The sequence below is a fragment of the Squalius cephalus genome, assembly GCF_949319135.1.
Source record: "Squalius cephalus genome assembly, chromosome: 14".
Classification (NCBI taxonomy): Eukaryota; Metazoa; Chordata; class Actinopteri; order Cypriniformes; family Leuciscidae; genus Squalius; species Squalius cephalus.
Genome location: NC_137135.1, coordinates 29,978,823 through 30,001,590, shown reverse-complemented (window position 1 = coordinate 30,001,590; position 22,768 = coordinate 29,978,823). Strand labels below are relative to the sequence as shown.

Here is a 22,768-nt window from a genome sequence, read left to right as displayed (position 1 = left end):
AGACAGGCCAATCACATAAATGGCTTAGGTAAAAAATCTGGAATTAAGTTTCTGGAATTTCAGGAGTGACTATGCGCCAACCATTGGAATGAATGGGAATGCTAACGGATAGCTCTCTCCAAATATATTAGACCTCCTTGGCTCGTTTGGAAACCCAATCAAGCAGACTGTAGCTATGGTGAGGCACCAACTGTAAGGCCTGCACCAGTGAACCTGTCTGGTGGTATTTTCAGAGCCAGTATGTATAGTCAGCCTGGCCATTACCCCACGTCAGGGGACATATAGATCACTCGGCTCAGGTAGGAAAATAGGAAAAATCATGCGTATGGTCAGAAATAAATCAATAAATTCATTTTTTGTTGGGCGGTTTGCAAGAGTAGAGTGGGGGTGTGTGCTGGAGACTCCATAGATTTGACCTGCTATAGCTCAAGCTGTGTTGTGAGAAAAACAGATGGTTTTACTTGGGCTTCTACATGTATCCGTTATCATTAAGGAACTTTGGAAAAAACCTGCCGTTAAATGAGGGATACAAAACAGCAGGTACATTTACCAATCCTGGCTTAAATGTCTCTAAGGTCTAGCTTAACTCGTGTGGAGATCTCTTAGTAAGCTTGTTAGTATTGCAGCAATGTTTGAAAGTCCAGTCAATCACACAGACAGTAAAGCCCTGATCGAGAAACTCTTATTCTCAGCTGACTGTGTCTTACCGGTAGATTCTGCAGCACGGTTAAGATGCGTGAGGGGTGAGCGGTGGCCCTTATGTATGTGTTGACAGGATCAGAGGTGGAGGAAGGGATCTTTACTGGACTCTCGGCCCAATTAAGCGTCAGTCGCTGTGGTTGATTAAGGGATTAAAACGGGCTGGTTGATGAGCTCGGTATTGACTGCTGGAAGAGAACGAGCAAACCTAAATCCCCCCTCTCTCTGGAGCCACTAGCCCTGCAACCCGGCCTCTAGTCTAGTGTGAGAGTGTGTGTGTGTAAGCATCTGAATTCGTGCAAGCAAGAATATGTAAATATATAAGTTCTGTGTGGAAGTGAAAAAGCCTTAAGCAAATAGTTCACCCAAAAATGAAAATTCATCATTTATTGTGTGTGTGTGTGTGTGTGTGTGTGGTTTTTTTTATAGAAGAAAGTCATGAGTTTGGAACATTATGGTGAGTAATAATTTTTTTCAATGTATACTTTTATTTGGGAATTACAATTCAACCCCATTTACATCTAAAAGCACATTTCCAGTCTTATTGTGAACAATTCATCTGTGCACGTTATTCAAGAGAAAATCAAATAGTTTGACTTTGTAATCACTAATCAAAATGTTAAAAGTTGCTTATCATCTATTGTCCATACAATGTTTTTTTTTTTACCAAGCATCCATTGATTAAAAAAAATAAATAATAATTATATATATATATATATATATATATATATATATATATATATATATATATATATATATATATATATATATATATATATATACATACATCTACATATATATATATATATATATATATATATATATATATATATATATAAATAAATTACAGCAAAATGGGTGGCAAACATTAAGTCACACTAACTTAAATTGTTGTGTGCTTTATTTGTACAGTGTGTGCATGTGTGTGGTGTGGTACTGGGGTTGTATCAGTAAAGTTTATAGCTGCTGGTGGTTTTACTTGCAGAGGTAAAAACAGGTTTTTCTTTTTTCTTTTCTTTTTTTCTCCCTTGTTTTATGACATGATTGATTTTCTTTCATCGGCTGAGACTCCCCAGGAGATGCGTGGTGGGGGTGGGAGGAGGGGTAGGTCAGGGAAAACTGAACCCTGTGTGTGTGTGTGTGTTTGTGTGTGTGTGTGTGTGTGTGTGTGTGTGTGTGTGTGTGTGTGTGTGTGTGTGTGTGTGTGTGTGTGTGTGTGTGTGTGTGTGTGTGTGTGTGTGTGTGTGTGTGTGTGCGAATGTTTTCACCGGACTTTACCAACCAGTTCTTTCCGTGTGTGTTGGACAAGTTGAGTGCTTCACACTGTGTCTGGATACAACATGCCAGGGAACGCAAACTGAAGAGGGTTAGAGACATCATCTTCCCCAAACACACTCGCACACTCAGTTTATTCACCTCTACAGGCCTGACAGCTCTGAACTTCCCAACTGTTGAAAATAACTGCAGGACAGGAGACACTCTATTCTTGCAGGAGACAGTTCATTCTTGCATCAAATTTCCCTTCAGAGTGTCCTTAATCACTATTATTATTTAAATTAGTAGTACCGACAATTCAATAAGAATTATAACAATAAATCAATCAGATAAGTGTATATAACAAGCCTTTTTCATGCCTAACAACAAATATATCATACAGAAGATTTCATCTGGCAGACTATACGAAAAATTCACAATAAACAATTCTTCCACCAATATATCTCATTAGCATAACTGTAGACCATATATGGTGTTATATATTCGATTTCACATCACCTTTGAACATGGCTCGTCTAATAAGCTGGAATTTTACTGTAAAAATTATTTCATCATCATGATTATTGCCATGAGGACCAACTTATTTGGTCCTTGTCACAATAATTTCCAGTTTCCAGGCTTCCCACTCAATTTTCTTCATCAATAATTAAATTCAAAGTGGACCAAAAAGTTTGTGTAACTGATTTCATTTCAAAATATAAGGCAGTTTCAATTTTACCTTTTAAATGTAACAATTTTAATGGGTTGAATTTTTTTTTTTTTTTTTTACAAATTCAAAATTACAGTTAACTGAAGTTATCAAAAACTCGTTCCGTTCTGGTGGTCGAGACTAGAGACTGCACCCCTGGCTCCAGTCCGAGAGATCAATGTATTACAAGACAATGTGTTTTTACTTAGGGCATAAATCCATGTGTGAAAGTGCACCCGGTTCTGGCAACCAGAGGGGACACGGCTCAGACAAATCGCCCCACTTATCCCGATCCCTGCACACGCTATACTACTCTCCACAGATTTGGGGGGGGGGACTTCTGCCCACCATTAGCCACTTTATTTCATTCCTAGGATCAAATTTGTTGTCCAGTTAGGCCTCTCATCTCCAACTCAAAGGGAATAAATAAAAGCAAGCTTTATTGCTCGGCACCCTGAAACAAGAAAGGGGGCAAGGAGAGAGGGAGATAGAAAGAAAAAAAAATCTCCAATTCATTCGGATCCAGTCAATAACACTGTAATATTTATGAAGGCTGGATGCTGGCCTGCCCTAAAACCCAAACTCCAGCAATCCTGAATTATAAATTGGTATTGATTTGTGTTGTGTTTTGTGTGAGTGTGTGCGTGCACTCTTGTGTTTGTTGGAGAGACCGAGAAATATAGAAACGGTGTGTGTGTGTGTGTGCGTGTGTGTAAGAAAGACAGACAGAGAAGGTGTGTGTGTAATTGCATGTAGACGCAGTATTCGTTTGGAAAGGGAGAGAGGGTGTGTTTTTTTTTACAGGGCCGATAAAATTCTAATAAGAGGTGTATGTAGCTTTAGGTGAGCAAACGAGTGTGTGCACGGTGTGGTGTGTGAGTATGAATGAGAATTGACATGCCTATGTGAGAATGTATGCATATGACACTATTAATGTAAGTAGGTGTATTTGTGACTATGTGCACATACTGTACATGTGTGCAGTGTTAAAATATCTAACAACAGCAAAGCATCAAATATACATGATCCTCTGGCTCTAGACGAGAGATCTATGTCCATTGCACATAACACAACAAAGGCCAACCCAGACAAATACCAACACAATAAACTACACCGCCACAACTCACACATGAGCCAGGTTTCATCACGAGCAATGTCTGCTCTGGGGAAAGCTCTCTATATAGTGGTGAACACTAATTAGTGGTGTTTACTACAGCACTTAAGGCAAGCAGCACTATTATAATTGCTCCTACTTAGAGTTAGTGATTTAACACACTTCTAACCAATTATTAAAACACCTTTACACATTTTAAACCATGTATTGTTTTGTTTTTGTTTGTTTGTTTTTTGAGTGTGATATTACTCTTCTAAGCATTCAGATTTATGGTTTACATATAACGTATAACCCTACATTGAAGGAGAGACATGAGCCATATCTGGAGATCTGAGGTGTGTTCTAGTAAACAACCACCCATAACGCCATAGAAATCACATAGCAAAACCCTAAAATGCTTTCAGAACACCTTAGCAACCACATAACAATGGCCTTAAAAATGCTTACAACACCCTAGCATTATTGTTTTAAGGCCATGAATCACTTACTAATATACATACATACATACATACATACATACATATATATATTAAGTATTGTCTATTAAATACACTAAACTTCAAAAGTATGGGGTCAGAAAGATTTTCTTTTTAAGAAATGAATACTTATACTTAGAAAGGATCAAAAGTGGCAGTAAGGACATTTATGTTACAAAAGATTTTTGTTTCAAATAATTGCCAAAACAATGAAAAAAAAAAAAAAATAAAAAAAAAATATATATATATATATATATATATTTTTAGCATGGTTTCCACAAAAATATTAAGCAGCACAATTTTCAACATCAGCATATTAAAATGATTTCTGAAGGATCATGTGAGACTGAAGACTGGCGTAATGATGCTGAAAATTCAGCTTTGCATCAGAGGAATAAATTACATTTTAAAATATATTAAAACAGAAAACGGTCATAATAAATTGTAATAAAATTTCAAAATAACACCAATGAGCATAAGTAACTTCTTTTAAAAATATTATAAAATCTCACTGACTCCAAACTTTTGAATGGTAGAGTAATTTCATTTTTGTTGGCTGATTTTAACTGATATGATAAGATCACTGTTTCTGCATTTCAACGTAAGAGTATCCAGCAGTTCATTGAAACAATATAACATCTCAATGGAAGGGTCTATGCGTGTTTGTCTGTACAGTACGTTGGTGATTATGTAACGCTCAGTCCCTAAAGCAGTCTCCTGTGGCTGGCTACTACACTGCCACGGTCGCCCACATCAGATTTATGGATCTTTATATAGAAATCAATACCCTCTTAATCTGCTCCTCTTTCTCTCTCCAATCTCTCTGGCCTCCATCCCTCCCCCTCTTCCATTCTCACTCTGTTTCCATTTCTCCACCTGCCTCCATCCAGCCCCTGCCTTTCTCTCTCGTTTGCCCTCTACCCTCATCCACACCATCACTTCTGTCCTCCACACCCCTCTCCATTGGTCTCTGTTTCTTTCTGCGCTCATAGGCTGGTCTGGGCATGTCAGGGCCAGATTGCACCCTGAGACAGTGAGAGACCAAAAGGACACAGGAAGGAAAGGAAGAAGAAAGCAGAGATGGAGTGGTAGAGAATAAATCGCACTCATTCAAAACCTCATCAAGGACATTCTATACCGCTGTGTTGTCCCGCTGTTCAGCTGTGTGGGATTTAGGTTGTGAGGTTGACTAGATTTGGACCTGTAGAGTTCAGCTCACAAATCTCATCCTGATCCAGTTGGGAAATCTAAAAGTGAAACGACCTTTCTTCCGCTTTTGTTACCGTTTATCTACCGTAGGTTTTATTGTGTTCAATGACATAACATTGTGTCCTAACCATGCACAACCTGATAAAACAAAAAGCGATAAATTGTGTATCTCATCAAGTTTTTGTCCCAACAACAAGTGATAATACGTTCTGTCGGTCCACTGGTATCTGTTTTTGTCACGTTGTAACCTAACGGTCACAGTATAATCTCAATGGTCCTACACCACATAGTTCTATATTAGCATGAAACAGAGTTTGCAACCCATTTTATTTCCATAATGTGACATTTCAGAGTAAAACTGGATATTCACTGAACATGGGGGAAATAATATTCTGATATATAATGAGGAAAGTGCAAATAATTAAGTGAGAAAAAAAGTGTTCAGATATTCAATGAGGAACAAATTTAACGAAATGGAAATTCTATGAGAAGAAAAAGTGAAAATGCTAAAGCAAATTTTTTATGATAATAACAAATACAAAACAAATAAATGAGGAAATATATTCAGTGTGAAATATGAAAACTTAGAAAAAATAGAAAAAATATGTTGTCTAACTTTACATGTAGTTACACTGTAAAAAATATATTGTTGGTTTAACTTAAAGTAAGTAACCTTATTGCCTTAAAATTTTGAGTTCATTGAAATAAAATAAAAAAATGTGTTAATACAATGAAGGATATTGGTTTAATCAACAGAAATTCAAAATATTATGTTATCTAAACCACATAAATTTTCTAAATTGATTTGACAAAATGTGATAACAGTGTAGGCCATGGTATACAACTAAATTGATTACTAAAAATCAAAAAAGGTAGAATATCCCGGTATATGATAAGTCAGAACTACTTTTGATTTTGATGTTTAACCGTAGATGCATTCTGTATTCAAAACCACCCTTATGTGTGAGCACCTCTCGAGAACATCTGCAATTTGACCAGACCATGACCTGCACGGAGCCCCATGCTGGTCTGGATCTCTATGGGGCGACAGTAGCGCTCTACCCTTTCAGCAGCTTAAGGAGGAGAATGCGAACCCCCTTCACATCTGCTAGCCAGAATCAGCACCATGGAGAGAGCCACCTTAATGAACCATGGCACAGAACCCTCTGATGCAAAACAGCAGGGCCTCATTAGGGCTGTTTTTAATTGGGCAGACGTTCCGTTACTAAGGTGAGAGGGGGTAAAGTTATCAGAGAGTGGGTAGAAGCACGCTGGATGTATTTGATATTGAAATTGACAAATTTGATCAATTATTTGTTGCTAGAGACTAGGGCTGCACAATATTGTAAAACACGGACATTGCGATATTTATTTTCTGCGATATATACTGAGATATTAAAAAATACAGGAACTTTCACCATAGGAGTTGAATAGCTATATTTGGAAAGATTGAATAATTTGGGTAATTTTGTTGGGGAGTTCATCTGCATAGAAAAACAACAACAACTGAAAAAGTACTTTTTAATCTGAAGACTTTTTAAATTGCAAAATCCTTTTAATGTAAACGAGCTTCACTTCATTAAAAGCTTTACTGTTAATAAAAAATATTTGTTGAAGTTGTAAATAAAACAAAGATTATTGGAGTATGTTTTACAAGAAAATACTATTTCAGTCTTTCTACTTTTAAAGAAACATTTATTTCAATGTGTTACTTTCCATTTCTTTGTAATTATTAGTGAAATTTACTAGCAATTTCGGACTGAAAATAATAAACCAATTTTTTCTAGAGTTGAAAAATGTTTTTTCCAAAAAATTGAAATTCAATATTAATATGAGTAATTTAACACAACTATAAAATTATATTTATTTTGATTGATTATTGTGATTATTGACAATAAGAAATATTGTAATATTGTACTGTAAAATAAATATTCAAGTAATAAAAATAACTATTTTTACTGTAAAATTACAATACCAATATTTACACCTTAACTTCTTCAACAGTAACTATTGTTTCCTGAACTACACGTGTAAATGGCGCACATAACTCTGAAAACGGTAGTGCATATATATATTTAATTAAATCACAACCTCTGTGATTTGACAATCGCACTAAGCAATATCAATTTTATTTCGACATTTATATATATATATATCTCGAAGCCCTCCTAGAGACAGGAGAGAGTGAATTACAGAGATTTTACCAGAGTTAATGGGCAGTTTTAGGCAAAATTCATAGTTCATCAGATTTTAGTCTGAGATCATATACAGTAGCCCAGAATGTGGGTCGGACTCGGGGTTCAGGTCCAGTTCAGTGGTATCCCAGACAAGTCAGCATGATCTTAGTCAAATCAATACTGGGGCGTGGCTAAGAGGACCCCTGCCTGTGTTTACTTTCCCAGATTACACAGCACCCAGCGTTCCTTCTTTGAGACCCGCAGGAGGCAGCGATATGTCGACAGAGGGATGAGGAAGAAGCGATCGATAGCTTTTCCCTCGCAGAGGGGTAGCGAGGGATAATGCTAGCATTAGTGACAGGCACTGGAGGGGTGGATTTAGCTGCAACACTTCCACATTTGCTGGAGGGGGGCGATCAGATTCCCATGACCCCAAACACACTCTGCCATTCACTGGAAGGAGGCGATGCTCACCTGGCTGTTTGGAGATTCTTGCTGGGAGCATCTAACAGCATCCCTAAAGGAGTTGAACTGTTAGGAATGAAAACCAGCATAATGGTGTAAGAACTGACAGATGCGTAGTTGTTGTTTTGTTTGGGTTTTTCCCCTCTTTTTATTCATGCCTTTCTGCTTCTCTCTTTCTCCATCAGAGTGGGCCCTCAGGAGCACATCCATCTCTGCAGGCCCCGGGGCCGTTCTGCAGGCTGTGACTGAGCCTGGGCCTACAGTTGTCGGCCCCACAGGCTCCCAGACACATCTCACCTCAGGCTCTGGATGCAAACACAACACTTCCCCATAGAGAGCTGTAAACAGGCACTACAGATGCCCTTCACTCTGCTATAACTCCTGCTAGCCGAAACGACTGCTTCGTCTGTTTTAAAGTGAAGAAATACAAGTGCAGGCCTTTTACTCAAAGCTCTTTACATGTATGGAAAATGTCAACAGCGAAGAGGAACAAATGTTTGCTCTCAACCTTACAATTACATTGGCTTAACCTCATTTACTGAATAGCTTAACTTCTGGTATGAAGAACATTTTTAGCTACAGTAGATGCATATAACAAAACAAAAAAAAGTACTTTTTTTTAATATTTAAAATTAAAACAATAAAAAAAAAAAAAATGAGATTCCATGAGGAAAATGAGAAAAGAGAAAAAAAACAGACATTCTATGAGAAAAATTTGAAAAATATAAAATGTATGTAACTGAATACTCAATAAATAAATAAAATGATTTTAATAGAAATAAAAAAATCAACAAATATTAATTAAAATATTAAAATATATATAAAAATAAATAAAACTACAAATTAAAAGTGAAAAAAAAATGCACGAACAAATACCTAAAAATGCTCAGATATTCAATTAGAACATGCAATATATATAAATATATACTGTATATAAAGTGAAAGAGATTTTTCTTCAGTGAAAGTCTTCATATGTGGCACACAATTCACACTGATGATACTGCAACAACAAGACAGTAAACATCCGAGTCCACGCAGAAGCTGGTGCTCCAGATAAGTTACAGTGAGTTAACCTTCTGTTGGAGGCTTGTGTGGCAGAGGGTGAGCCTGTAACAACAGAACCGAGAGGGAAGGTGCTTGTGGTTGTGTGGCTTTCTATTTGCAGGCCTGGCTGTGTTGCTGGTGTAGCGAGAGTTGAAACAGATAGCCCGCGTGTAAGAGGAGAGGTCTACAGCACAAACAGCGACTGTCGTATTTCCCTTCAATCCTCTCAGTCGGCCACTCAAGGTCATCATCGTGTTACGGCTATGATAAACACACACGTACACATTAGGTCGTGGTTGCAAAATTAGTGCTGACATTGTAAGATATGATATGTATTGGAATCGTGGCCCAAGACACATTGAGCTGTGGTGTAAGGTTGGGGATTTTTTTTTTTATTGCGATCGCAATGTAATTGTGATGGGTCTCAGTTGACCCGCAACATGTCATTATCCAATTCTTCCATCATTTCCTGTCATTTCTTGACATTTACTATACAGAAAAGGCAGAAAAAACATAATAACTTTTAAAGTCCAGGCTAAAAGCACAGGAATGATTGTGTTCGCAATCGCTTCTACGGTTGATGGGGGTGCTTTGGGTAAAAACGGCTCAATAGACTCAGGGTTAATGAGAGATGACCATTCGAGAATGGCTATGGGAACTTTACGCTCCACATCGTCATGGCGACTGGCCTCATTTCACCTGCATCTGTCACTGTTTTTATCAGAGTGCCACCACCAGGGCTAACAGCCGTGCTACTGCAGAATACTCAAAACTCACTCTCTCTTTCATTTTTTCTTTCCGTTCCCCTGTTTTTCCTTTTCTATTCCACAGAAGTGTGTGCGAGAGCGGAATAGGGGGCAAGACGGGTCCTCCTGTGAGGGACAGGATATACTGAATTATTGAACCAGCCAAACGGGCCACCTGCCCCTACACCATGATCATTCATATTTCACATATAAAACACACACGCACACTAAAACATACCTCTATACCATACAGGCCTAGTGTGAATCCAACCTAAAACACTTGAACAATATTTTTTGGCAAACATTATTTTACCAATGTCAGACAGGAGGAGTGTTATTTTTGCAACTCCATTTGTTAAAACTAGTTGTGCAGAAATTACACACTTCACCTTTAAGAAGTGTTTTTATATGGTAATAAAATGCTGCTTTTGTGACAGCTAAGATTGACTGCAAATTATTACTCTAAAAATGGTTAATCAATAAAAAAGCTGCATCACTCCTCTTAACATTCCACATTAAAGCACATTAAAACGAGCTAAGACTTCCTGGTCCTGAGTGTATAATGTCATACATGTACAGTGTCCGCCTGTAATATGTCTCTAACACACACATACATAAAATCTGCCTCTTTAACACCCTTCTGTTCTGCCTCTGACTCATCTCCACTTCCAAGAGCTCATCATTTTTTTCAATTTTACCCAGGCTGCCCAGTAATGTCCTTCTTTTATTGCAAATCTATACTCTTAATCTGGCCGGCACCGATGGGCGAGCAGCTCGATCAATAGAACGCGATTGCTGGGAAGAGTCCAGAGAGGCTGATAACCAAAAACCAGCAGCCACCCCCACAGGGTTAAGCTCTGACACAGACATGCACATATATGTACAAAGCACACACACACACACACACACACACACACACACACACACACACACACACACACACACACACACACACACACACACACACAGTCCTATCACATACAAACATTCAAAATAAGGGTTAAGCTGAAGTTCAGACACACATGCACATTTGTATAGACACCATCTTACACAGACAGACAAACACAGGGTTTAAGTTCTGACACAAGCACACATATAAATAATAAAGCAGAGAGATAACTCCTTAGAGAAGGACCAGTTGTGAAAATGCTTCTATTTTGTACTATTAATTTAAAAATATTTGGATATAGTAATATAATGTGTATTACATAAAAAAAAAGGAAATATTAATAATATAAATAACTATATATTAAAATAATTGTATATTTCTTTTTTATTTTTGTTTTAATTTATTCATTTAATATCATTTTTATTATTTTTTATATTATATTTAATATTATAAATATATCTATAAAATCTTAAGTATAAATAATATTTTTTTTCCCCATTTTTCTAATACATTTCTTTTTAACAAATTATATTATCAAAATAGTAAAAACGTTGAATTTTAAAGAAATTGATCTTTCCTTTAAAATTTTTTTTTTTTTCTGCCAGATTTTCAATGTGGTCTCAGACTTGTGTGCTCCACTCCACGCAAACACACACACACACACACACACACACACACACACACACGCATCTTAAGAACTGGCTTTCCCTTCACTTTCACACATCTACTATTCTATGCTATACAGGACCTTCATGAAAACATGCTTTCCTGATGAAGAGATAAGAGGAGAGACACTGGTGAACATAGACATGGAGCAAAGGTCAGGAAGGTCACATGGAAATGGATGTTAACCCTTTTCTATCATCTCATTTCTCTCTTTGTGCATGACTCAAAATGAAAAGCATAGAGGCGAATTATGATGATCATGTTTGAGGCTGGGTGGTTGAGAGGAAAAAGGAGGTAATTAGACCGAACCCATCTAAGCACTGACAGCGCTGCACAATTTATTGTCCAACTAAGAGAACTCTCTGGACAATCTAATTGCAAAATTAGCTTGTACTAACACCTGTTTTAAAGCTTGCAGAGCAATATTTCATCCAGCCCATCACAAATTAACTCTTGCCTGAGCACTTCTTGATCTATAAATGGCATGTAATGCAAGTGCTTCCAGTTTTGCGTAAGTAAAGGGGTAGTGAGATACGACCCCTGACCTTTCTGACCCGTACTTAACCCTTAACAAGTGAATAGACTCGCATTTACGAAGCTGAAACAGGACAGGAAGTGACCGTGTCGCCGCAATTGCCTTATTTCCTGTGACAGGCGATAATGGGCCGAAATCAGAAAGAATCAAGTGAAGCTCTTTTGTTTGCTGTTGTTTATCGTCTCCATTAGCAGTAAACATCACGATCAATGGGGCAAAATTGATGAGACCAAACTAACAGAGAGGCAGGGTTGAAAAATGATTCCTTTGAATGCCACCAGGCCTGGCTGTGCTAATGCAAGCGTGCGCGTGCGCGTCCGAGGGCTCTTATTTGTGATGCATGGAGCCGCACAGCCGTGCACAGCAGGTCTTGATTTACAGAGCAGATCTGTGCTTGAAACAAAGGTAGAGATTGTGGAGGGCAGAATGAATGGCCGTCATTAAGCCTTTTACAGTGACGGGCGCTACAGCTGATTTGCATGGTGGGCCGGCGGCCGCCCCTCGCGCCGAACTGATTTATCTGTTGGTTTAAGGAGCTCAGGGCGGCGCTCCTATAAATACTGCCCATCTTAATAGGGCGCTAAAATGCAGTCGTATGGACCGGTCCGCCTTAAATCACACGCATCCGCTGTCACCCGTAAACACTTTAGAATGGGTTTTGGTCAGCGTAATGAGGAGTTCGGATGTGGCTGGCACACACACACAAGCTAGACATCAGCGATTCAGCCCCCACGTAGCGCCATTCATTCAGACTACTCCCAGAGGAAACATTTCAGATGGCAATATCAGCCTCATTGTAGAGAGATGAAAAATTCAAACGCTCTCGCGCACGCTTTTGTCGTATTTTGTCGCGCCTTTGATGGTTCTCTCGCCCAGTCGGTTGTTAGTAAATTGGCATTATTGGTAGTTTGTTTGCCGGCGTGGATGCAATAATGGCTGCAGGGTTTTGTCATTTACTGAGCGGCTAAATAATGGTACATTCCATAAAAGACACCGAGAGCATGAAAAGGTGACATCATCTCTGCAGGTTCGGACCTTACACCAATCAGATGCACTCCATGGCAGCTAGAGGTGAGAAGATTTCGTGTGTGGTTGTGCGTATGCGCTTTTGTAAGTGTGTGTGTGTTGAGAAAGAGGGAGGGTCACTGATTTCCGGCTCCCTTCACTTCTGTCCGCTGGATACGCTCCAAGGCCAGTCTAATGAGCCAACATGGATTTGGTAATGACCCCTGTGCCCAAGGAGGACACTCTCACTGCTGTCCTGTTTGGAAGTGCATACTCTCTCACACAATCTCGTCTACTCCATTCCAGTCATTACAAAACCTCCCTACAGATGCTTTTAGTGGGTAGAAGTCCAGTCAACAGGGTAAAGAGTTTTAGAAACGTATTCAGAACGGAATAAGCAGTTAGCAAACCTAAAATTAAAAACATGTGGCATTAACCCGGGGGGGGGGGGGGGGGGGGGTGCAAAAAGGATGGGAATTATGCAATATATTCAATATCCCCAAATGTTTCAGAATCCTACCGCTCCATCTACACATGAACCCCTGCGAGAGCTGCATTTGTCAAGAGGAGAATGTGTATACAAACTTCGCAAATGATCTTTCACTCATTAGTCTGATTGAGGATTTACCCCCAAAATGGACATTAATAAAATATCCAGGTGTCAGTAGGTGCAGGCGTCTTTCCTTTTTGGGGGGCAAGAGGAAGATACAAGATGTTCTTACCTGTCAATGATGACAGGATCAGATGGCGTCTCGTTTCGGTTCCCGCAGCTCTTCTTGTCACAACACCGGCTGAAATGGATAAGAGACATAAGTTACATGCCTATCTAATAGGGTTGGATCGATATCAAAATGTTTTGGTGCAATACTAGCCACTGCAACCTCAGTACCAATACTGAATCAACACCAAAAACATAGGGTGTCAATAGACTCAAACATTCAACATTATAATTTGCAATTAGTTGCATAATAATCTCAATTTAACCTGTATTTACAAAGAATATATAATATATTTGGATGACAGATTTTTTATTAAACAAACATAATCACTTTTATGATTGGGGTTATATATAGCAAGAAACACAAAAATGACTGTTTCTTTTTTCTTTTCAGCTTGATGTTCAATTAGATTTTTAAATACAAAATTTGAGAAGAGTGACTTGATTTGGAACCAAAGAAAAAGGACATAAAGCTCTCTGAAAGACCACAGAAGAAAAGAGATTTGCTTTGATGCTTAAAAGAAATGCTCTGCTCTTTTCTTTGAGAGGTAGGGATGGAGCTATGTGGTGACCGGCAAGTCTTTCCAAGCTGGTGGCTGCCTGACAGGTCGCCCTCTTTCTCCTCTCGCCCTGTGCTCCAGCTGGGCTGGGCCCCCGCCAAGGTCACTCAGCCAGCCTCTGACAGTTTGGACAGCACCCAGAGAAGTCCTGGTGCAGCGGCTCTCTCCCAAATGCTCCTCTCCGACACTGTCATCACCTCTGCCCTTGCCCATGCCCTCGCCCCAGGCTGGCACCTCATCTGGTGGCATGTGGTTCCCCTAAATACATCCCGCCTTGCCCATTCACCCCTTGCCAACCAAACTGGTGAGACCACTGGTGCCGCCTGCTTTGTGAAAATGGTTCCAATTAAGTTTAATCTCATCAGCTTGAGATCATCAGTCAGAAGAGAAATAGTGTTGCAGTAGTGCTTCCTGCAGGATTTAGTTTTTTGCAGCAAGAGACAGCAATAGCCCTAAGAATTTGGGCCTAATAATATAATAAATAATCCCAAATAATTTTCCCCCTAACTATAGTATGCACATAAATATTAAATATTACACTTAAAAATATATTTAAAGAAAAAAAAGTTTACATTTTTTTTATATAATATTTGTATATATATATATATATATATATATATATATATATATATATATATATATTATAATATTATATATCTATATATCTACATATCTATCTATCTATCTATCTATCTATCTATATATATATATACATATCTATCTATCAATATTTATTCTCAAAAATATGATTTAATATTTTTATAATATAACATATTTAAAGAAAATATAGATTTTTTTATGAATGATGACTAAGCATAATCATAATTAATCATGAAGCAGCAGCACTCCTGAATAACAAAGCGGGAGACACTGAGTTGGTGTACCTACTCCATTTTTCTCTGCACAGTTTGATAAAATGATGAAGTAGATGCTTAAACAAAAAAATCCTTACCCTCGATTAAGATTAGCTAAGCAATAACTTCAAATCATATTGTATAGATTTTTCCGACCACTAAGACTCCTGATATATTCATCCTACTTTCTTCATGCTGTCATGCATTAGATTGCCATTTGACAAATAATCCTCACTTAGAGCCACTGAATGCAAAATGATCTGACTTTATGAATCATTTATCACATTGTTTGATCTTTAAGAACCTGAAAAAACATAAACCGTTTCCTTGTTTTCCTGTTCTTTGTGTGTGTGACTGTTGCCATAGTGCGCGCCACCATAATTTATTCCCCCAGCTACTTGGAACCATTAGCAAACTTCCAGGAGACCAATTAGCATTGGAAACCCAATGGTGAGGCTGTGGTGACAACCTCCTCAAACTGCGAAAGAAGTGTTATAAACAAACTGGACCCCAGGAGCACAGCCAGGTCCAGAGGGAGGCCCGGGCCCCCGTTCGCAAAAACAAACCTTGGCGGAGCGTCCATAATGTGGCCTTAATGGCATTCCCTCCAGGGTCTGAGTAGACTAGCCCTGGCTTGGTTAATGACGAAGGGCCAGAACCACGAAAACAAATGCGGCTCCAACCTTAGGACAAGCTGTGCGGCTGTAGAGAGGCACCTACTCTGGTCGCTCCTACTGATTAGACATAGATTGAGGAACAGATGCTTTAAGAGCTACTTACTCAGCTTGCTATCTCCACAGTGGCCCTCACTAGTCCACCAGATGGACCTCCGGTATACTAAAGTAGATTCACTCAAAAACTAGAAAGGTGGGTTTATCGGATGAGGGTGCAATATCAGAGCGAGACTTATAAAAAAAACAGCCTTCAAAGCTTCCCTGGGGAATCTTAAGACTAACATCAGATAGAGTGGAACATGCTGAAGGGGTAAGATAAGACATGAAACGATAGAGAAGGACAGAGAGAATGGATGTCAATAGAGGGCTTGTTTTCAAAGGGCAAGTGTTGTAATTACCCAGTCAGGCACAGGGAGGATGTAGCCAGGGCTAATCATATGCACCAGGCTGCCTGACTGGAGGGTGAGAGCCGATGACAGACCTCTCCAACACAGCATCCTCATCCAGGCTGGCGGACAGAGACCAGTCCGTGCCCACTGTGCACCACGCGCCATGAGTTTGTAGATGCGCCATGCCAACTATCTGCTGCGATGCCTCATTTGGAGACTCTGAAGTGCCAATTTCAAGTCATTGGGATGACCAGGAAGGACCTTGAATGGTTGAAGGCAAATCAAGTCCTGTCCCATGACAAATTCCTTTGTACGGTAGATTACGGAGAACACCAGACTCTTTCTAACTTTTACATTTTCAGTTAAGAAGCTAAATTTGCACCTTGGATTTGATTTTTAGGGGCATATTATTTCCATCTATAAAAAAACACTGTCATTTGTAAGTCAAACATTTCTGTTTAATCAATCCATTTACTTGTAGTCTGAATCTTGAAAATGTATAACCACCTACCACATTAAAATATTTAAGTCAATCCCCTGAGCTGCAAATGACATAACGACAGACTGATTGGTTGATGGACACAGTACCCAACCCTCAAAGGCAGTAGACAGGGAGAATATAACAAATAATAAAAATAAAAACTCCCATTTTAATTTATTTGGTATATTAATATTCTTCTAAAGCCTCTCTCATGCAGCGATACGATAGTGAATCGTGATCAGTAATATGAAGAGTAATACTTTTTTTCACATTAAATAATAAAAAAGGAATTAATAAAGCATTGAAAGTGCTTTGAATGTGAGAAAAGCTGTGCTTGTTATAGAGGTCTCAGGATCTTGTCTTAGGAAATGAGAGGTAAATATGAATTGACTTGCATTGACTATGTCATGGGTGAGGAGAACGCGACACATCTCTGGGTTTTTGAAAAAAATTGTTCTGTCAATAGAAGCAAATTCATTTTTAATGGTTACAAAGCAGCTAATGGGGCCATGAAAACCAGCTAAATCTCAGAACAACATTCTTTAAAACTCTTGGTGTCTGTGAGTATGTTCATGTGGCAATATTGTAACTCTGCTTACAAGATATGCCAATTAATCTGTCAAAGTCATTTGCTAAGCTCATTTACCACACAAAGGAAATGATCTCCAAAACAATTGCTATTTATTAAACCTGAAAGGGACCATAGGACACTCATCCTCACGTCTGGGACAAGAACATCAAGTTTGCCATGAACATCTGCTGTGCTTTCAGTCTGTTGATGGGTGTTGCAGGTGAGGCAGACTCCGTCAGGGCCCTGATAAAGAGTTCTATCACCTGGGAGTGAGAGACAGGGGAAATATCTCTCATCTCGCTCTCATTAGCGAATGGAAACACACCATTCATCAGGGGAGGCAGTTAATAATCACACTCAATCACATAATGACCAACTCAAACTGAGCCATCATTATGGAAATGGAACCTGTTTCGAAATCATCTACAAGAAAGCTCGGTTCCTTGAGGGAGAAAATAGCACAGAATACCCAACATTCTGTTGTGTGGCATAAAACAGGTGAGTTTTCTGGAAGTGATGATGTCCACTTTATAGGGTGAAGCATTTGTGAGATTTATGTAGCACTGGTGGCAGCCAGATGGAATCACTTCAGTGATGAACATAATTAGCAAAGTCCATCTTAATGATTTGGAATGTGTTGAAATTCCCATCAACACTTTAATAACTCGACATGCTCCCCATAATAATTGACTGTCTCTGTTCTTGGCAATTCTCTGTCAGAGCAAAGCAAAGAACATTAACATTAATTAAATATATAAAAAATATTGGACCCAAACTGCATCGGTAGTAGGGCTGCAAGATATTGTAAAAATCTGACACTGCAATATTTTGTTAATTTTCACCAGATAACTTGAATAGCTATATTTGGAAAGAATTCATTATTCTGAGATAAAGTATAGGTTACATCTATGTGATTGAATTATAACGTTTATTTGAATGAATTAGCCTATCGAGAGAGAGAGAGAGAGAGAGAGAGAGAGAGAGAGATAGAGAGAGAGAGAGAGAGAGAGAAAGAGATGTGTGCGTGAATTACCTGCGTCTGTTCAGCGTCTCTCTACAATTAATGAAGCTGTGAGTTTAATTACTTAAAAAACAGCGACATTACAATCTCCTTGCTGAGTAATTTAATGTTGCAATACAGAAGCGAAGCTAATTTATGTCATGGGACACACTGGACAAGTTTTTGTGCTCATGAAATTTTCTGTGTGCAAGTGATGCAAGTATGTGTGTGTGTGCGCTTCAATGAAAGCAGCACCTTAATCTAGAACGGTGATTAAACTGACTTGGAACTACCAGTGCATTAAAATGTTTTATTTCAAGCCAATCAGAAACGAGTATTCAGACAGAACATGGTATACATTTATTTAATTAAATTGCAGTTTGCAATCATGCAGTCATATCACAATATCCATTTTATTTTGCTATATCGTGCAGCCCTAATCGGTATTCTAATTATTTTTGTCTTCTCGCCACATTTGTGTCTCCCACCTGCCCCGGGTCTCAAACGAAGCCCTATAATTTCCCCTCTTTACATTATTAACTCTGAGATCCCCACCCTGTAACCCAGGACATCAGCATCTGAGCCCCCTTAACTTCCTCAACCCCCCAGTCCTGCTCCCCTACTGGTCCATACCCCCTCCAATGGCCATCAGGCAAAAATTCATGGACAACACACCCCTCTATCCAGGCCTCCAGCCACGCGAGCCTACTGTGAACCCATAATTACACTGCATTAAGGTCAATGTAATGAGGAAAGCCCTGTAGGACTTCACAGTGGAGCGGGAAGAATCGTGTAGGCCAACCTATGCAACCCTGCGGTACACCCGTGAGCTGAACTCCCAAACCATATGTTAATATTCTTCTAAAGCCTCTCTCATGCAGCGATAGTGAATCGTGATCAGTAATATGAAGCGTAATACTTTTTTTTCACATTAAATAATAAAAAAGGGATTAATAAGGCATTGAAAGATAAATCAAAAATTGCGGTGTTCAATATGTTAGTGCTTTGAATGTGAGAAGAGCTGTGCTTGTTATAAAGGTCTTAGGGTCTTGTCTTAGGAAATGAGAGGTAAATATGAACTGACCTGCACATGATCTCATGGGTGAGGAGAACGCGACACATCTCTGGGTTTTTGTCTTGGCCTTCATAAAGGATTGCCTAAAGGAATAAAGAGAGACAAATGCATGTTATTGCTAAATATAAAAAGTTAAGCAGAAAGATATTGCATATTATTTTTTATAGTAGGTAGAGCAGACCGGGGCTAGTTGTCACACTTTTACACCAGTGAATATTTCCCAGGGTTTATTTATTTTTAAGTCATTTTTTTTGTAGTGACATACCATAAAGTGTTGGCTACCAAAAAAACGATTGAAAAATGTCCACAATTATTGTCCAGGGAAAAAAGTTCATTAAATACAATGTGACAACCTACCCCAGAAGTGATTTTTTTATTTATTTCAATATATTTTAAAATGCCTTTATTCCTGTGATGGCAACGCTGAATTATCAGCATCATTACTCCAGTCTTCAGTGTCACATGATCTTTCAGAAATCATTCTAATATTCTGATTTAGTGCTTAAGAAACATTTCTTTTATAGTTATCAATGCTGAAAACAGTTGTGCTGCTTAATATTTTTGAGGAGACATTCTTTCCAGACACTTTGAATACAAAGTTCAAAAGAAGAACATTTATTTGCAATAGAAAACTTTTGTAACAAATGTCTTTACAGTCACTTTTGATTAAGTGAACGAGTCCTTGCTGAATAAAAGTCATTTAAAATTTAGTGGTAGTGTAGTTTGGAAGATAGTATTCACTAAAATTATTACTTTTTAAAAATCTTTTTGACACTTGGCTGAGCCCTCCTTTAGCTCATCCTGAAACCAGCGATTGCTCAAGATAAATGTTTAGGATGTTGACACCTGGTCATTAGTCATGTTTTTGGTTCGAAGCATGCTGACAACTTTAACATATGCTTAAAGCTAAATCTGGTCATCAACGGTTGGATGTACGCAGCGATCAGAGGGGGATCCAGACTCTGCTGGAGCTCATGTGGAGTAACAATCTTCCCATTCTCCCCATCAGCATCCAACCTGAGCAGCCAGATGGCCAGCCAGGCCCCGAAAGAGAGGCCTCCTCCCAGGCATCCGTCATCGGGCTGTCATGCCTGGCCTGAATGACGGATGATCGGTGCATATCAAGGAAGTTAAAGGACTCACCCCCCTTCCAACCAGACCTCATCCCAATCACCGGTAACGATGAATCCATCATAAACACACACACACACACACACATAAGAAACGCAAAACACAATCCACCTCAAACTATCCTCCATCTTACTCGACTAAGTCAGTCAGTCGGCCAGACGGGGTTGACCCAACGCCCTAGGGAACAATACTTTTAGGATAACGACCACTTCTACATTATTGATCTTTCTCTCCGCTGCCTATGAAAGTCTCTTCCTCTTCATCACCATCCTCCAAATCTGTCGAAGGGGGAGGGGATTTGGTATCGGAGGGGGTCGGGAGGTGGATCGGGTCGATATTTATATATCATCGTTCTTGATTCACATCGCTGGCGCCATATCAGTAGTGGCCCCACCCCAGGTCTTCAAGCACGTCTGACTCCAGCGATATGGAATTGTGTTACAACTCTTCCATGAACTCCAAACACACTCTTTCCTGGTTTCCTAATTAAGTCATCTCGCCTTACAAGGAATAATTTGATTAGTAGAACAAAGCTATTTTGCTAAATTAATTTTGGGGAAATGTTTAAATAGCTCAACCAATATCCTTATCCCTCGTATTCTCAATTAGAAAAAAAAAAAAACGTGTCCGTTGTCAATCGATATTCGCAGCTTCGCTGTTGATGCACATATGTAAAGACTGCGTGCGCGGGTTGGGAGAAGGATTTTACGGGCACGCACAGCTACAGCCCTTTTTTGTCGTCGGGAGGATTATTGTCTCCAGCGTGTCGGCTCTGCAGCTACATTAAGGCCTATTGATTGGTCTCCGGGGTTGATGCTTTGTCGAGGAACTGGTTGCCATATTGATCTGAGACAGGCTGACACGCAGTGACAGTGGGACCTGCTGGGCTGGGGAAAGGATAGGCCATGTGAAGACCGGAGGGGGTTGAGGTCTGGTCCATTTTATGACGGAATGAAGAACGCAGGTGCAGAACTGAGTTCGGGGTATGAGAGGCATCTCTAATGGCACTTTTATTTGCACGTGGGGTTCATATCACATGCACTTTAAGTCGTCTCAAATGTATGTGTTTCAAAGCATTTTCAAAGCTTTTTAGAAAATCATAATGTTAATGTTTAGAATATCTTAATATCTCCATGCCTTATAGTCGCATTTAGATCTGGGCATTAATATAATTTACATTTTGGGACAATACAAGCAATCAAGCAGTTGTGATTTGTTATATAGTATCGCTTTACGTGAATGTACTGTATGTATGCAGATAAAGTTGAATTATTAATGAATTATTATTATTATTATTATTATATACAACTTTATGTAGAGAGCTGTGTGATAATAGAATTTACAGTTTTCAATGATATAAACAATCACGCAGCCAAGATTTGCTATAGAGTATACAGTATATTGCTTTACGTGAGGATACTATATGTACGCAGGTAAAGTACCACTTTATCCAACTTTTAATAAATCAAGTGCTAATATCCAGCAGTTTGCTATATAGTACATACCACTTAACGTGATTGTATCCGGGCAAGGTTGGATATACTTATTGTAGTTGAATTATTTGTTATTTATAATATGTTTTATAATATAATTTAATTCATTTGAGTTATTAACTCATTATCTGGTGAGATTTACATTTTATACACTTTACAATGCAACTTTCAGAGCGGAGAAGAATTTCATCATCAACAACAACAACAACAAAAACATTGCAAATAAATAAAAAAAGTACTTACCTGTTTAGTCATGGAGTCTATTAATCGAACGAACAGATCCTGTTCTGTCCTGATACCTACAAGTTTAAATGGAATAAATATATATTAGGCACAAAAACATGCATCTTGGACACAAAAATTTTCTCATACGCTCTGCATTTAATGCAATCCTGCTCAGTTGTATAATAAAAAAAATCTAATGTGCCATATTTCAACACAAATACTTGTAGAATCAAGTGTGTGTTCAAATTAAAGAGCTCTTTGAGCAAACAAAACAGAAAGCCAGCCCTTAAACGCAGTCCAATTGTTTTGACAAGTCGAAATAAAGGGACTAAATTCTTATGAAAATCTTGGAAATTAATTTGTTTTATTATTCTTTTCCCCACAGTACGTTTATGCACATTCTGTTATGTTTGTCGTGCTGACTGAGCTATTCCGCTAACGCTTCTTAGCAAAAACAAACTCGGCTCAGTTTTTCTATTATTTATGATCTTCCCGCCTTAAAGTGTGAGAGCTTGCTTTTCTCTTGCCCTGCTGTCTCTGTGCTGGAGGATGACAGAGAATCCACATCTATAGACAAATCACTCATCACTAGCTGTTAGCATTACGCTA

At 38.7% G+C, this 22,768-nt stretch overlaps 1 protein-coding gene across 6 annotated transcripts in view; it reads right to left on the bottom strand.

Moving 5' to 3' along the window:
* LOC307171369 (transcription factor COE3) overlaps positions 1 to 22,768 on the bottom strand; it is a 104,002-nt gene that overhangs the window by 64,399 nt on the left and 16,835 nt on the right. For all 6 annotated transcript variants that reach the window (XM_079892958.1, XM_079892960.1, XM_079892962.1 and 3 more), the window contains exons 4-6: positions 22,178 to 22,233; positions 19,320 to 19,393; positions 13,711 to 13,779 (exon numbers count right to left, since the gene is read on the bottom strand). In XM_079892958.1, the coding sequence (XP_079749084.1) occupies positions 13,711 to 13,779; positions 19,320 to 19,393; positions 22,178 to 22,233 (199 nt within the window). The remainder of the gene's footprint in view (positions 1 to 13,710; positions 13,780 to 19,319; positions 19,394 to 22,177; positions 22,234 to 22,768) is intronic.